This window comes from Portunus trituberculatus, chromosome 43 (genome assembly GCF_017591435.1).
Source record: "Portunus trituberculatus isolate SZX2019 chromosome 43, ASM1759143v1, whole genome shotgun sequence".
Classification (NCBI taxonomy): Eukaryota; Metazoa; Arthropoda; class Malacostraca; order Decapoda; family Portunidae; genus Portunus; species Portunus trituberculatus.
In genome coordinates this window covers 20,842,824-20,860,873 of record NC_059297.1, presented here as the reverse complement: position 1 = coordinate 20,860,873, position 18,050 = coordinate 20,842,824, and the positions used below count along the sequence as shown (strand labels likewise).

Here is an 18,050-nt window from a genome sequence, read left to right as displayed (position 1 = left end):
CATTATTATTATTATTAATCATTACTACTATTATCATTATTCTTGTTATTAACATCATTATCATTATCATCATTATCACCACCATCATTAGTATCATGTTATTTTCTTTGTTACTTTTAGTCAATGCCCTTCTTATATATCAAAGTAAAAAAGCAATTTCTAGGAGAAGGAACATGAGAACATCGGATCCTCAGTAATTGTGAATACATTAAATTAATCAATTAATTAATCGTGATAAATTTTGTTCATTCTTTCGTCTACCCTGTGAAAAAAAAATCTATAACTTGAGGAATCATGGTTTTAGGTAGAAGGTTGAACAATTCCATTGGAAAGCTAATTTTATAGTTTTAATATTATATGTGTTTGATTATTTTCTTTTTCTAAAGTAATTTGCATATATCGTTTAACAGTGGAATAAAAACAATATTTAACTCTACAATACCTGAAGATAGCCAAAACGGTAAAAAAAATATCAAGCACCACTTTTGCTTTGACAGAAACATGGGATGAAAGGTACAGTACATTTTACACAAAATATAACGATATCAAAATTAAGATGGTCTTATCAAAGAGAGCTAGCATGTTGAGAGAAATTTGACATATGATGTGACATCAATGAGATTTGAGTAGATATGTCAAGAAAATAATGTCTAGTACTTGCACACGAGAAGGTACATACAGCTAAATTCAGGGAATGGAGGTAAGTAACTAAGTAAATTTGAAAACGCTAGCAATAATAAATTTGTCTGGGAAGGAGGAGAAGGGAGCAAATTTATTTATGATGAGAAGTATTAGTGGCTGACCAACACAAAATTCCTCTAAAAGAATATAATTTAACAGCTTTTTCTCCTAGAAAAACGGCAAGGGATAGAAGAACGCCTGCAATATAAAGCAAGAGAGGCCCTTGCATATGAACTAAAGTAAGAGCCATGGTGATCTCCGTTTCTTGCAGAGATTTGCTACTGCTCTCCTCATCTTTACTCTGTTTTTGCCGACTGTCAAACCCTGCTCTCTCTAAAACCTGTGTTGTCCATTTTTCTATCAGTCCACCCTGCAAATAACATTGAAAATAATATAATCAATGTCTATATTTGATCACACACACACACACACACACACACACACACACACACACACACACACACACACATATATATATATATATATATATATATATATATATATATATATATATATATATATATATATATATATATATATATATATATATATATATCCACGTTTGACTAATTCCTCAGATTTATTATAGCAGTTATAATATTAACTGACTTTGAGAGAAGATAATCACCCCATGGAAATCCATAATGTGGCGGTCGAGATTATTCTTGAAAGGTGTGTTAGGGGCGAGTGGCCATCCACAGTAACCAGCAAGGATGTTGTCTTTTGCTACGTAGAGTGGCGTAAACCCTCTCTGATTGGTGAAGTGTTCAGCTATCAAGGCCTTCATGTTCAACCTCTCATAAATATAAGCCTTGCTGTAAAGAAGAATGGGAAAGTTTACTGCTGAGCATTTCAAAATGGCTTTATATATATATATATATATATATATATATATATATATATATATATATATATATATATATATATATATATATATATATATATTGTTACGTAACCGGGGTCTTCTACGCTGGTCAAGCTCAAGGGCACTTCTACCAAGCTCCCACAGCACAGCTGGTATCAGACACAGGGACCCCACGTAACCACTTACTAGGCGGGATTTGGCAGCTATGATTGATACGCAGAATGCAGAAGACTCATCAAGCAGACTCTAAACATGGCAGTATAGACAGACATAGGCACACTGGGTGGAAAAGACAGGCACTGGTGGGTACAGTTAGCTCCTTTATTGAAGTCTAGACAGGCACTCACAGGTGACTCAAGCAGTCACTGGCGTCCATGAAATCTGCAGCTACCTCACCTATATATATATATATATATATATATATATATATATATATATATATATATATATATATATATATATATATATATATATATATATATATATATATATATATATATATATATATATATATATATATATATATATATATATATATATATATATATATATATATATATATATATATATATATATATATATGAACATGTTTTATTTGCCTTATAAGCTCATAACCACGATAGAAAGGAGTGAAAAAAAAAAAAAATAGGGGTAAAGGGGCATAAGAGAAATCTTCATAAGTTACTCCTCAAAGCGTTTTCTATTAAACTGCTTGATGATTTATCTGACTGAGACCAATCTAATCAGAGAGTTGTGATTTATGTGTATTATTATGTTATTTATTCTCCACTCTGTAAATATTTGAAAATATATATATGTATGTAAATAAAAGTATGAAAGCGTGTATGATTCCAATTTTGTGATCTAATGGGAATGTTTTCCCTTCATGTATATATGCAATACGTAGTGATACTACGTAGCCACCCTGTGTGATTGTGAGTTATCCCTCCCTCCCCCATGCCCTGACAAAGGACAATAGTTTTGAGATAAGGTATAGGATCCTTGTGTGAATGAAGCGTGCATGAGAATGTGTGTGGATATTTTATGTTAACATTAAAACAAATAAACAAAAAGGTTAAATTGAAATAACTATATAAATAAAATAAATAAATAAACCAATAAAAATCTGCATATTTGTAAAATAATATAAAAGGCTTAATTTTAAAGAAATATAAATCACAAAAAAAACAATAAAATAAATAAATGGCATAATACCCAATACAGGGTGATGGCAAAAAGAAAAAAAAAAAAAAAAAAGAAAATCCTTGGCCTCCAGTCACCATCATGAAAATGATGAAAAAGAGCGCTTAGATATGTTCCATTGAAAGGTTGTCTGTAGCTCTCTCTCCCATGTTAACAACCGTTGTCTCTAGTGATCCCCCCTTCGCTTCACATGACATGGAAACAAAAATAAAAGCACCTTCCCCATACCAAACTCTCTTCCTCTTGTCTCTTTCTTATTCTCTCCCTCACTTATTCCCTCTCTTTTATTGTCTCCCTCTTTTATTCACTCTCTTATTCCCTCTCTTTTATTCTCTCCATGTCTTATTTCTTTCTCTCTCTCTCTCTCTCTCTCTCTCTCCATATAGAAACTGGAAGATAAATAAAATAGAAGCATCTTTCCCCTCCCCTCACACGCTCTCTCTCTTTTCCTTATTTTCCTCTTACTTTCCCTCTCTCTTTTAATATATGATAAACTGCAGTACATATTGCATATCTGGTTTGAAGAAAGAGGTCTCCAGAGCGTAACATTCCACATTGAAATCTAGAGAGCAACTGAGCACTGAGTGAGGCTGCGCGTCATGAATGAGCTGTAAGTCTACTACGAAATATGTATATATAATATATATATATATATATATATATATATATATATATATATATATATATATATATATATATATATATATATATATATATATATATATATATATATATATATATATATATATATATATATATATATATATATATATATATATATATATATATATATCCAGTGTTTCTCAAAAGCTTTAAAGAAGTCTGCACTATCTTCTACCGTGTCCTCCCGACGGACAGATGTAGCGCTAGTTGTTCCAAAATAACCAAGGGTTATTTTGGGTTAGTCATGCCCACAACTTCCCTTTCTTCCTCCTACGAAAAGGAAAGGTCAGGGATAACACTAAAACCAGAAAAGTTCCTCCAAGGGATACTAACCACAACAGTACTGTCCACCTTTTAATAAAACCACTGAACTGGACATTTTTTTTTTTTTTTTTTTTTACATTACAAGGGCACTGGCCAAGGGCAAACACAGTGTTGGAAAAAAAAAAAATCCCGCTGGTTGCCAGGCCCTGTTAAAAGAAAAGTAGAAAGAGAAAAAACAGAAAAATCTAAAAGGAGGGTCCAGTTAACGTAAGAGGTGTCTTGACACTCCTCTTTTGAAAGAGTTTAAGTCATAGGCAGGTGGAAATACAGACACAGGTAGAGAGTTCCAGAGTTTACCAGTGTAGGGAATGAAGGAGTGAAGATACTGGTTAACTCTTGCATTAGGAAGATGGACAGAATAGGGATGAGAAGAAGTAGAGAGTCTTGTGCAGCGAGGCCGCAGGAGGGGAAGGCATGCAGTTAGCAAGTTCAGAAGAGCAGACAGCATGAAAACAGCGGTAGAAGACAGATAAAGATGCAACATTGCGGCGGTGACTTAAAGAATCAAGACAGTCAGTTAGAGGAGAAGAGTTGATAAGACGAAAAGCTTTAGATTCCACCTTGTTTAGTAAAGCTGTGTGTGTGGATCCCCAGACATGAGAGCCATACTCCATACACGGGCGGATAAGGCCCTTGTACAGAGCAAGCAGCTGGGAGGAGAGAAAAATGGACGAAGACGCCATAGGACACCTAACTTCTTGGAAGCTGATTTAGCAAGAGTAGAGATGTGAAATTTCCAGTTTAGATTTTTAGTGAAGGATAGACCGAGTGTGTTTAATGTAGAGGAGAGGGAAGTTGAGTGTTATTGAAGAAGAGAGGATAGTTGTCTGGAAGGTTATGTCGAGTAGATAGTTGTAGAAATTGAGTTTTGAGGCATTGAACAAAACCAGGTTTTCTCTGCCCCAATCAGAAACAAGTGAAAGATCAGAAGTTAGGCGTCCTATAGCATCTCGCCTTGAGTCATTTAATTGTTGTTGGGTTGGGCGTCTGTTGAACGCTGTTGAATAATGCAGGGTGGTATCATCAGCATAGGAGTGGATAGGGCATTGAGTCAGATTTAGGAGATCATTGATGAATAATAGAAAGAGAGTGGGTGATAGGACAGAACCCTGTGGAACACCACTGTTGATAGTTTTAGGGAAGAACAGTGACCGTCTACTACAGCAGCAATAGAACGATCGGAAAGGAAACTGGAGATGAAGGTACAGAGAAGGATAGAATCCGTAGGAGGGTAGTTTAGAAATTAAAGATTTGTGCCAGACTCTATCGAAGGCTTTCGATATGTCAAGGCCGACAGCAAAGGTTTCACCGAAGTCCCTAAAGAGGATGACCAAGATTCAGTTAGGAAAGTAAGAAGATCACCAGTAGATCTGCCTTTACGGAAACCATACTGGCAATCAGAGAGAAGGTTGTGAGCTGATAGATGCCTCATTATCTTCCTATTAAGGATAGACTCAAAGGCTTTAGAAAGGCAGGAAATCAAAGCTATAGGGCGGTAGTTAGAAGGATTGGAGTGGTCACCTTTTTAGGGACAGGTTGAATGTGAGCAAACTTCCAGCAAGAAGGATAAATAGAAGTAGAGACACAGATGAAAGAGTTTGACCAGGCAGTGAGCGAGTTCGGAAGCACAGTTTTGAGAACAACAGGAGGGACTCCATCCGGACCGTAAGCCTTCCGAGAATCAAGGCCAGAGAGGGCCAGGAAAACGTCTTTATAAAGAATTTTAATTTTAGGGATGAAGTAGTCAGAGGGTGGAGGAGTAGGAGGAATATGCCCAGAATCATCCAAAGTTGAGTTGGTAGCAAAGGTTTGAGCGAAGAGTTCAGCTTTAGAAAAGAAGAGACAGCTGTAGAGCCATCTGGATGAAGTAAAGGAGGGAAAGACGAAGAAGTAAAGTTGTTAGAGATATTATTGGCTAGATGCCAGAAATCTCGAGAGGAGTTAGAATTGGAAAGACTTTGACATTTTCTATTGATGAAAGAGTTTTAGTAAGTTGGAGAATAGATTTGGCATGATTACGGGCAGAAATATATAGGGCATGAGTTTCAGCAGTTGGATGGCTACGGAACCGTTTGTGAGCCGCCTCTCTATCATTGACAGCACGAGAACAAGCAGAGTTAAACCAAGGCTTTTTAGCTTTAGGGTTAGAGAAAGTATGAGGAATGTATAGCTCCATGCCAGAGATAATCACCTCTGTTATGCGCTCGGCACAAAGAGAAGGATCTCTGACATGAAAACAATAATCATCCCAAGGAAATCAGAATAGTACTGCCTTAGTTCCTCCCACTTAGCAGAGTTAAAATGCCAGAAGCACCTCCGCTTAGGCGGGTCCTGAGGCTGCACTGGAGTGATAGAACTGGTAACGGAAATTAGATTGTGGTCGGAGGAGCCCAACGGAGAGGAAAGTTTAACAGAGTAAGCAGAAGGGTTGGAGGTTAGGAAAAGATCAAGAATGTTGGGCGTGTCTCCAAGGCGGTCAGGAATACGGGTAGGGAACTTCACTAGCTGCTCTAGGTCATGAAGGATAGCAAAGTTGAAGGTTTGTTCACCAGGTTGGTCAGTGAAAGAAGATGAAAGCCAAAGCTGGTGGTGAACATTGAAATCCCTAAAATGGAGATCTCAGCAAAAGGAAAGTGAGATAAGATGTGCTCCACCTTGGAAGTCAAATAGTCAAAGAATTTTACATAGTCAGAGGAATTAGGTGAGAGGTATACAGCACAGATGAATTTAGTTAGAGAGTGACATTGAAGTCTTAGCCAGATGGTAGAAAATTCTGAAGATTCAAGATTGTGGGCACGAGAGCAAGTGGTGTCGTTACGCACGTATGCGCAACATCCAGCTTTGGATTGAAAATGAGGATAGAGCAAGTAGGAGGGAACAGAAAAGGGGCTGCTGTCAGTAGTCACAGACAACTGTGTTTCAGTTAGGAAGAGAAGATGAGGTTTAGTAGAGGAGAGGTGGTGTTCCACAGATTGAAAATTAGAACGAAGGCCACGAATGTTGCAGAAATTGATAGTGAAAGTATTAGATGAAGTGTCAAGACACCCAAGGTCGACAGCAGAGGGCAGTCCGACCTGGGGACATTTATGGTCCCCTCCCCAGAGGGGGACTCCGAGGCAGGGCGTGGTGAAGCCATTATTAAATTTTGATTTGAAGAGAGTGTAAAAGTGTAAGGTGTTGTAGTGTAGTGTAGGAAGTAGTAGAAGTTGTCTTTAGAGGGCAGGCTGCAGCTGCTCAATTGTATAAATGAGACCACAAAGGGAACCGGGAAGAGAGGACACGGGGAATCACTCAGTCTGCAGCACTGCCTACATCCCCGTAAGTACCTCTCCTGGAGTATTCCACCGGGCGGCAGGTGACTACTGCCTACTCCTAACAGCCGAGGAAATGATATGTTGGTGCAGTGACTCGGCGTGGCGAAGCATGTTGATCACTACCACTGTCCTCGTTAACCTTTCTTTTCTTGGCGAGTCCATGTCATGCCTAGGCCTTTTCCTATCCAAGGAGGGGCAAAAAGATCAGCGGGCTTAGAGGAGTCGGCGATGGCTAAGACGCGTAATCGTCATCACACCATTCACAAATGTAATTTTGACACAAAACAAACTTAAACACTTATCAAGGCACTCCAAAGAGAAACTGGTGAACAAACTTAAATTTAAGAACACACACCTTGGAGAAGCAATTAATTCAGAAAAGATAACATGTACTGCTTGGAGAAAGTAAACTAAATAGATAACACGTACCGAGCTACTACTTGAAGCAATTTATCTATAGTTGGTAACAGGTATCGAGCTACTCATTGGAAAAGCCAATTATTTATAGTTAATAATGGATACCAAGCGTCTCCTTGGAGAAGCTATTTGTATTCGTAGTTGATAACAGGTACCGAGCGAATCCTTGAAGAAGCTATTTATAGTTGATGACAGGTACCAAGCGACTCCTTGGAGAAACTATTTATGATGATGACAGGTATACTACCAAACGACTACTTAGAGAAGCTGTTTATAATTGATAACAGGTACCAAGCGACTCCTTGGAAAAACCGTGAAGAAGAAGCTAGAGTCGATAAACAGCACCAAGGTACTCCGTCGAGAAGCCTGTAACCAAGCAACGTCGAAAGAGGTAAAATGGACTGGGCGACGGTTAATAATGACAATCCGGAATAAACAGGCAAATAGACTACAGTCCTTGGAACGAATCGTAATCAGCAGCAAATAACCTTGGCCATCACTGTAAAAAACATGCCAACAACAGACACGGTCCTTAGACCAAAATTAAAACTTAATGAAATAAACAAAAGTTATGAAGAAAAAATACTAGTGAAAAAGCCAGAACAACAGTGATTACGAGACAAGTAGTAAACACCTTCAAAATTTCATGGTTCTGTTGAGAACAAGCAAACTAGTAAAACACAGCCTATTGCAGAAAAATAGAAGCAATCCTACCAACAACAAACACTCACAACATGGACAAGGAAAAAAGGGAATGAGAATCTTACCACGGCAGAAAACGGGATGGGAGATGAGGACTGAGCGAGCGCTAGCTGTAAACTATACGTGAGCCGCGGGCCCGTGAGCTGCGGGCATCTCATTGGCTACCTCTGACGTCGTTTAACTATTGTGAAGTGAAATTAGTATTAGTAGTTTTAGTACCTTTCAGGGTTCAAAAGTACATTACATAATGCACTGTATGGCAACTTAAAACAGACGCGTTTTTTGTCTAATAGTATGGGTATCAAGCCTGTACGAGAATGAACGAACGTATGAATGATGCATACAAAATAAATCAGAACATAGAAATATATCTCTACCTAACCAGTGCACGTTACAAGTTTATAAGGTATACAGTGACTGAAATTGTAGCTGCATTATTAGACTTACTGTTTCTGGGAGACTTGCTCTATTCCGTCGTTAAAAGATGCGACAAACTCTACTCTCTCACTCACTGCTTTGAACAGTTTGGAATTTGATTTCTTAAAACCGATGACAAAGTTAACCATATCTGGTGGCATCGTCACTCTGTAACGCACAGGAAAAAATAATTCCAATGAATTAATAAAATACTAATGTAATGTCTACATGTAAAGAACATGGGTCATAAATAACAGCGACTCTTTATTAAGTATAGAAGTTTGTCTTAGACCAACTCTTACAATTAAACTTAAATTTATGCTTAACATTTGTCTTGAATATATAAGACAGGTCCGGAGACTAAGTTACAAAGATAGCTGAGATCATACATAATACAACTTTTTTTTTGTAGAAAAAAAAAAATAGGCAGAGGGGGTGGACGGTGGGTCAAAGGAAAGTTCAAAGATATTAAAGTCTGCTAAACATCAGTTTTAAGAAATACATTATAGAGAAATTCATTACTTTGCTCCTGTGGCGACAAGGTCAGCCAATGTCTCCGCACGACTTGGATACTTCGGCGCTGTTAAGGATGCCGTTAGGTTACTCCGATATACCGTTCCCACAATAAATGAAAAAATCAGCCACGCTGTTAACATCACTCGTGTTGAGCTCCTCCTCGGCAGCTCTCCTGTGATGGCCTCATCAAGCAACGTCCCAACCACCTGCCTCACTATCAACCATGTTTCGGATCCCTTGTTTTCATCACTGGAGTTCATCTGGTAGATTTGGTTTTATATATATATATATATATATATATATATATATATATATATATATATATATATATATATATATATATATATATAAAGAAAAGAAAAGGCATTTAACTTACAAAAAATTAACACCTAACAATTGCTTTTATTTCTTCTCAAACTTAAGACTTTCTTCATAAGGATTACATATGAATACCACATATACCTACTCACTTAAGGACATTGTTTTTTATTTCTTTTAAATATTAAGACTTCATAAGAATTATATATCATAAACATTACATATACATACCCACATGAGGACGATGAACACTAGAAGAACTGTGGCAACGACCGAGCCCCAAACCTCTGGCTGTAGCGGATAGGAGAGACTCTGCCAATTTGGTTTGATGGTAGGCTTAACCATGCTGAAGCCCAAAGTGGCCCGCTCAATGAACATGGTAAAGTCGTATAATTTCTCGAAGCGTGGTAATATGGCAAGTTTAATTGGCCGAATGAATGCTTTGCGATTAATAAGGCTTTCCCTTACCTGTTAGATATACAGAAAATATATGAAAGCAACCTGGTCGCTATTCAAAGAGGCACAAGAATGCGAGCATATGTACATAATATGTGAGTAGTGGAGTGGTAATGTCAGTCGGCAGACCACCTCATGCTTATAGTTTCTAAGACGTGAAGGGAGATGTCCTTTGATTAAACATGGTACCTTGGTGTAGAAAGTGAAGTCAGTCTTTGGATTACCTTCACTTAGAATTTCTGCATTGGGAGGGGTGATTCCAAATTTGGGGTCTAAGAGCAGGAATACCTGTTAGGTGAGGTGGGAGTATGCGCATATAAATTCAAATTCAGCATATATGGCTGTGTTACCTAAGGCTCTACTGTTATACATTGTGAATCATGTATGAAAAAAATAAAATATAAAAACGAATCTGTTGCTTTGTGAGACAAAGTGATTTATCTTTCCACAGTTACACCCACCCCTTTTGTACAAATAAGAATTACGTCTATTAAATAATGTAAAGAGACATATGTGCTGGTGAAAGAAAATGAATAATGCTACCAAAATGATAATACAATGTTGAATAACATGAATGAAATAATTAAATAAAAAAAAAAAACGTATGATAATAGGACTCACTTAAAAATAGAAAATTAATATCATAAAATGGAAATAAAAAAATAAAAAGACAATTCTTTTGCTAACAAACCCCGTCACCACACATAAAATCACGGAAGGTTAGAAGATAGAAGATAGAAGTCTTTCCTAAGGTTTGCTACGTATCACGACCACCCGCTGTAACAGCAGGGGCTGTATTAACTAACGAAAATTCTTAATTATGAAAGTTTGTCTGTGGCCTACCTTTACTCTTTAAGTTGTGCTTAACCTTTAGAATTGTTCTTAGACATGGTGTTGGATATAAGACACGCTTTGAGGTGGCTCAACTTTGAAAGTTACATTTTAAGACCAAGTTAAGCAAAACAACATTGGCAGACCGTCGATCCCGAACCCTCCACCTCACGAAATATCAGCCACGTAAGGATGTTTTAGATTGTCTGAGTGACTGAATTAGTGGATATAAAAAGATCACACCTGCAAGTGTTATTTGTGACAGACTTGGCGGGGGATGCCTTGGGAAAGCTGCACAGGAAGGAGTGATGCGCTGAAACTAATAGTTAATTAAAGTAATAAGTACAGTTTTGTTTAGCTAATAGGAAATGCAGCTCTCCAGTAAATATTACCTTGGGGTCTTCCTGTATCCTGTCTTTGGCGTGTCTCATTTAACTTCTTAGTAATAGAACCCCATGGAACTTTTTTTACTATTCTGCTCTTTATACTATTTCATTCTTGAACTTCAGGGTTCTTCTCAGCTAAGGATTTAAGAATTTTAAGGAGATAAGCATTAGTTTGAGACGAATTCTAAGAATCGTTGTTAATATGGCCCAAGCAGAAATCCAGCGAATCACCATCCCAGCCGTCACTATCCTTAGTTATGATTCATCACATCAGTTAGTTATGATTACATATAACGATGCTTTCTGTATCTTATGTGTTAGCTATGAGACCGTAGGACGAGAGCATATATATACATATACATATATATATATATATATATATATATATATATATATATATATATATATATATATATATATATATATATATCAAATGGATATACAACTTACAACAATCCAGTTTTCGAAAGGCATGACATTAATTGTAAAGTTAAGGGCTTCCGCGATGACTTTTAGCATTCGGTAACCTCTTCCGGTGAAGTTGGCCGTTTGACTGGTCTTCAAATAGGACTCAATTTCATTGAAATAAGGTGGCATTGGGAACCAAGTTACATTGATGGTCATCCCATGAAAGCTGGAAGTTAAAAATGGTTGTTAGGAAAAATGCTTATTGTTACAATTAAAAATTAACAAGAGATATTTAAAATTCGAATCATATTATAATATTCAGACAAATATTGCAAAATAATAACGCATACGAAATTAATCTCTTACTTATTATATTTCTCGGGAAAGAAGGTGTGTCCATCAACTGGTATGAGGCCGTGCGCTGTACTCCAGCTGGCCACCCGTACCACCTGCGCTCCAGCAGGACTATATGGCAGGTGCACGTAAAGCTGGCACCTATAGTTCAGTCAGATCATGCCAAATAGTCATCGAAACACGATAACAAATTGCAAAACAATATACTTTCTTGAATGTTATTAAGATACATCTCACAATATACTACATATATATATATATATATATATATATATATATATATATATATATATATATATATATATATATATATATATATATATATATATATATATATATATATATATATATATATATATATATATATATATATATATATATATATATATATATATATATATATATATATATATATATATATATATATATATATATATATATATATATATATATATATATATATATATATATATATATATATATATATATATATATATATATATATATATATATATATATATATATATATATATATATATATATATATATATATATATATATATATATATATATATATATATATATATATATATATATATATATATATATATATATATATATATATATATATATATATATATATATATATATATATATATATATATATATATATATATATATATATATATATATATATATATATATATATATATATATATATATATATATATATATATATATATATATATATATATATATATATATATATATATATATATATATATATATATATATATATATATATATATATATATATATATATATATATATATATATATATATATATATATATATATATATATATATATATATATATATATATATATATATATATATATATATATATATATATATATATATATATATATATATATATATATATATATATATATATATATATATATATATATATATATATATATATATATATATATATATATATATATATATATATATATATATATATATATATATATATATATATATATATATATATATATATATATATATATATATATATATATATATATATATATATATATATATATATATATATATATATATATATATATATATATATATATATATATATATATATATATATATATATAGACACACACACATATAATATATACAGCCGAGTTGACAATGACCGAGTTGGCGATGGGCTGAGTTATCCTGTAACCCTCTTTTGGGCTTCAACTACTCCACTGACACTGCTGTCTCTTGTATCATGTGATTATGACGCATTATTTGTTTCTATTAGCTACTGATTGGTTAATGTCCCTTGAGGAAAAATTGCTGCTATTGGTTGAAGGAAAAATCTCAACCATGCACTAATGCCATCTAGCGGAGACTATTGTCAGAGAAGTGAAACTCCGCTGAAAAGAAAGTATCCAAGATGGCAACCTTAAGAAACTTTTAGTGAATCTCTTTAGGGAGGAGTTCATATGGACTCCTTATCTTTTCTTCGTACGCATTGCTAAAGTAGGGAGTGCTTGTGAATCCCGCCCCTGATCTGATGTGCGATAATATGATATAATGTTCCTAAGCATTTGGAAAACTTCTCTCCTACATTGGACTCACATAACCTATTAGTAAATATACTATTATTATTATTATTATTATTATTATTATTATTATTATTATTATTATTATTATTTTTATTATTATCATTATTATTATCATTATTATTATTATTATTATTATTATTATTATTATTATTATTATTATCATTTTTATCATTATTATTATTATTATCATTATTATTATTATTATTATTATTATTATTATTATCATTATTATTATTATTATTATAATCATTAATCATTATTATCATTATTATCATTAATCATTATTATTATTGTTATTATTATTATTATTATTATTATTATTATTATTATTATTATTATCATTATTATCATTATTATTATTATTATTATTATTATTATTATTATTATTATCATTATCATCATTATCATTATCATTATTATTATCATCATCATCTGATCATTGTCCTCCTTATCATTGCTATTGTCAATAATTGTCAATAATATTATTAGTTTTAACTGCTATTCATGTTACTCCTAATCACTGTTGTTCTTACACCAACTTTCTTACCTTTCATGATTTTTTTCTGCTTTCGACGTGAGGAACATGGCATTCATCATAGAAAAGCTCCAGTAATCCTGCATCAGACTACGAAGGAACGGCATATCCAGCCTAGTTATTACTAACAGCTTCGTTTCCCAAAGCAATAAGCGCTCGTTGTCTGACGCCTTCGCAAAGGCAGCAAGGAAGGAGGGGTCGTTGCTCATCACCACCACAGTCACACACCACGACAGCAGCCGTAGCTGCGGTTGTAATATAGAGCGTTCAAAAGCAGGAGGAACATCAAATTCTACATCTACATCAATATATATATATATATATATATATATATATATATATATATATATATATATATATATATATATATATATATATATTATGAATCAACAAATGAAGCTTCAATGTTAGTGTTAGTGAGAAATTTCTTCTTATTTATGCGATTTTTCTTAGGATTTTACTAATTACTGTTACATGAAACTAGTCAAACTTATTAAACAACGCGCCACTGATCGTGTCGACGTGCATGTAAGAAGACATTACGAGCTGTGGCTGCAATAGCCACGGCACTCACCCTCCGGGCTTGGGACAGCACGCGTGAATGTAGTGCGTGAGTGAGATTGGTATCACTTAATCCTCCACCCGCTAACTTGAATATGGCAGTCCCATCACTCCCTTGGTGCTCAGATTCCAACATCTGGAAATATGGAACGTTTCAATTTAATGTAATATTTTACTGTCAGAGCAATTTAGAGATGCAGTTTATATATAGTGTTACGTAAGAGGCGGTAAGTTACCCCTTCACGTCTTTGCAATAAACAGACTTGGAGAAGGCTGGTTTTCCCTTATCCTCACGGCCTCATGGATAGCCTTAGGGATTAGATACCACTCAGGACTGAGTTTGGCAAATGAACCACACAGGGCGGATAACCAAAAAAAAATCTGACCTTGTCATCTGAGTTAGAAAGACATAAGCGCCTAAGGGAAGCTTATACCATTGGAGTTGTGTACTCTAGTTCGCGCTGTCTACTAGCTTTGGGCGTCGCCAGAGGAAGACGCTGCACGCTACCTGCCCAATCCGCCATGAGGATACATTAGGCGAGGGGCACGGTATGTCACCCAGGTGCTTCGACGGGAGCGTTTCCTAGCTGGCGGCCTACAGGGGACCCCGGGCTAAGTCCTGTGTTGGGCCTCCGTGTGACTCATGCAGGTGAAGTGTTACGAGTACTCTCCTCGGCCTCCTTTGCCCTGCCGCATGTGGATGAAGAGACAGTGGGGGACCACAGTGAAGGGGGCAGTGTCGTAACAATATCTTGCCATAACGGACACTTTAAGGGTGAGAGGGTGTCCGTTACTGCGACTAGGAGAGGACCCAAACTCCCATTATGGTTGCCATATTCAGCAGCTATAGCAATATTTCACAGAAAAGGAGATCAACTGCATATCGCATAATTTCTAATAATCTATCACATACCGATATATCAAAATAACTTTAGTATTTTCATACACATATCATCGGCATAACGCTTTGATAGTAAAATTAAGATTATAACCATGCATTGTCTTTTTTTTTTATACCATCTCTATCTCTGGGACGAAAATGATTTTGTTATTTCATTGATAAAACAAAGTTAGCGGTATTTTCTTTCCTTTATTTTAGGAAGTAGACTACAAGAAACCATGAATATATGAAGCTCCCGTAAATTAGTTTATTTTCGTAACCTAGAAATCAAAGTCTGATAATGAAATTGTCTATTGCCAAATAATTTATTCTGCATAGACGTTTTTGGCGTCATAGAGACCTAGATAATGGGCAGTGGCCATCCTGACAAGTTATTTTTAGTCTAAAGACATACAATGTTCAGGCTATTGCAAAATCTAGGAAAGAAATGGGGAAAAACTGGTTTTTAAACAGAGTGGTTGATGAGTGGAACGGTCTCAGTGGTTATGTAGTCAGGGCTGAGTCAATAGGGAGCTTTAAAAGAAGGTTAGATAAGTTCATGGATGGGGATGATAGATGGAATTAGGTAGCTTAAACACACAGGGACTGCCTCGTATAGGCATGGCGGCCTCTTGCAGCTTCCCTCTTTTCTTATGTTCTTTAAACGCAGCTTAGGGATACGGTGACGAAAGAACTGCAGCACCCTCGGGCTATTTTGGTGTCGGCCTCAAGTTTTCTTTTTCTCATAAAGAAAACCGAACAAAAATAGCTGTGCACTTTCCTTGTGAAGCATTAACTTCTGCAGGGATGAGGTGAAATGTGTGTAAAGGTTTTGTGCTGTATTAAAGCCCAAAAAAATTTTTGGTACACTAGGTACACTAGGTACACTAGGTGACTATATTTTCCTCTATATAATGATGTTAGTCGTATGAACTGAAGTAACTATAAAGAGATACCATAATAAAATAACAACAGAAAAATAGTGGGAGTAAAAGTAAAAGTATCGTAATAAGATGATTAGAAACGACTGCTCTGTACCGCGAGACGATGCTGACCCACTCCTGAACGAAACCAGCTGGAGAACACTGAAAACTTGTCAGTTGAGTCCTCTCCTATTGTCCATTACAGAGAGAGAATTGTTTGCGAGACTGTTAGCCATGCCCTCTTTTCCTTTTTTCCTGTAAATTTATTCTCTTAATAACGTAGAAAGATATTTTGAACATTGAAACTACCTTATTATTGCACGACAATAAAAATGTTCTCAGTACAAAAATAACCGAAAAAGATTATACTGTACCAGTTTACATACACATACAAGAACAATCAACTTGATGCAGGGATAGATGCAAACTGCCCGTTTTTAGGTGTGTTCCTGGGCCTCACCAGGACTTCACTATTGCCACTATAGCAGGTAGAAGTGAGCCGTCAGGTCCAAATGAGCCCGCGCTCCTCAGTGTGCCTCTGAGAGGCAAAGAAGATTAAAGGATCCGACAGGCAAAGGGGAAGGAGCTAGGGTGACGCTCTGGCTGCACAATGTAGAAAGCCTGCTCCACTACATTCATTCCACGAATAGGCAAATAAACTTGCCTTTATGCTTTGTGATAGCCAGCCTAATAAATTATATGAATAATATTTATCTTCTCCCAAGAGAGAGAGAGAGAGAGAGAGAGAGAGAGCTGTATATGTCAGAATCATTTTCCCAGTTAATTTCAATGATATACAAGAATATAAATATTATGATTGATATTACTGCATATCATAAAAATTTTATGTGAACTTTACATTAAAGTTATGAAATATAATAATGAGTAGAATTTTGCAAATCTGGTGTGTGTGTGTGTGTGTGTGTGTGTGTGTGTGTGTGTGTGATGAAGCATTCATGTATGCTTTAGACAAGTACTGTACCTGGTTTACGTTGACAGTTGAGCCTTCATCCAAGACAAAAAAGTAGGAACAATGGCGGGAACGTCTTCCTTTCATTGTCTCTTTAAATAAAGCTTGAGCTGCTCGCATAGCGTACTCGTACTCACCACTGATAGACTCTGAAGCATATTAAACATAAGCAGGTGATTTTTTCAATTACTCAGAGGAAGCCAAAAAATACTTTTAGATCTGAACATGAACATAAAAGAAAGGAAAAGGTGAATATGTACTTGCTTAAGCTCCATATTAGACAAAATAAATTAGTTCTCTATCTACTCTTATGCTGATGACTATCTTGTAATTACTAGTAAGAATAATATAAAAAAAAGTTAAAGTGCTTAATTTATGATGTTTCTATAAATCTTGAATAGCGCAGGGCAAAAACTCTTCTTGTTTCATGTTTGAGAAATTCGCTTCCTTCATAACTATCAATTTGACATAACTTTCCGAAAAACTACCCCATCTTTCTTCAATGGCACTGAACTTTTCCACTTTGTCTTCTTCCTAATATATGCAGTTTCGAGAAAAGTATGAATTGATACATCTCGAAAACTGAGTGACGAAATGACTGGAAAATATTGATTATTTCTTAGATTTATTCTCTTAGGGGTGAAAATAGAACGATTCTGTTTATCGCTTTTTCATGCCCGTAACATATTCTA

General features: G+C 35.0%; 1 protein-coding gene across 1 annotated transcript; it reads right to left on the bottom strand.

The window, feature by feature from the left end:
* Positions 1-333: 333 nt before the first annotated feature.
* LOC123518001 lies at positions 334-15,109 on the bottom strand. Its single transcript, XM_045278503.1, has 13 exons — positions 15,020-15,109; positions 14,599-14,721; positions 14,037-14,269; positions 11,868-11,996; positions 11,544-11,727; positions 10,066-10,164; positions 9,652-9,888; positions 9,109-9,362; positions 8,617-8,754; positions 7,107-7,231; positions 3,746-3,794; positions 1,310-1,496; positions 334-1,051 (listed from the first exon to the last, which is right to left on the bottom strand). The coding sequence occupies exons 1-13, from the start codon at positions 15,107-15,109 to the stop codon at positions 773-775; spliced, it is 2,127 nt and encodes a 708-aa protein (XP_045134438.1). The 3' UTR covers positions 334-772.
* Positions 15,110-18,050: the final 2,941 nt, after the last annotated feature.

Excerpts from the sequence above, each read along its gene's own strand:
- LOC123518001 (XM_045278503.1), bottom strand. The coding sequence starts at position 15,109 with ATGGCGGATTGGGCAGGTAGCGTGCAGCGTCTTCCTCTGGCGACGCCC. Across the intron at positions 11,728-11,867 it reads TTTCCCGAGAAATATAATAA|CTTTCATGGGATGACCATCA; the intron begins GTAAGAGATTAA and ends TTTAACTTCCAG. Across the intron at positions 7,232-8,616 it reads GAGCAAGTCTCCCAGAAACA|GAAAAGGCCTAGGCATGACA; the intron begins GTAAGTCTAATA and ends CTCCTTGGATAG.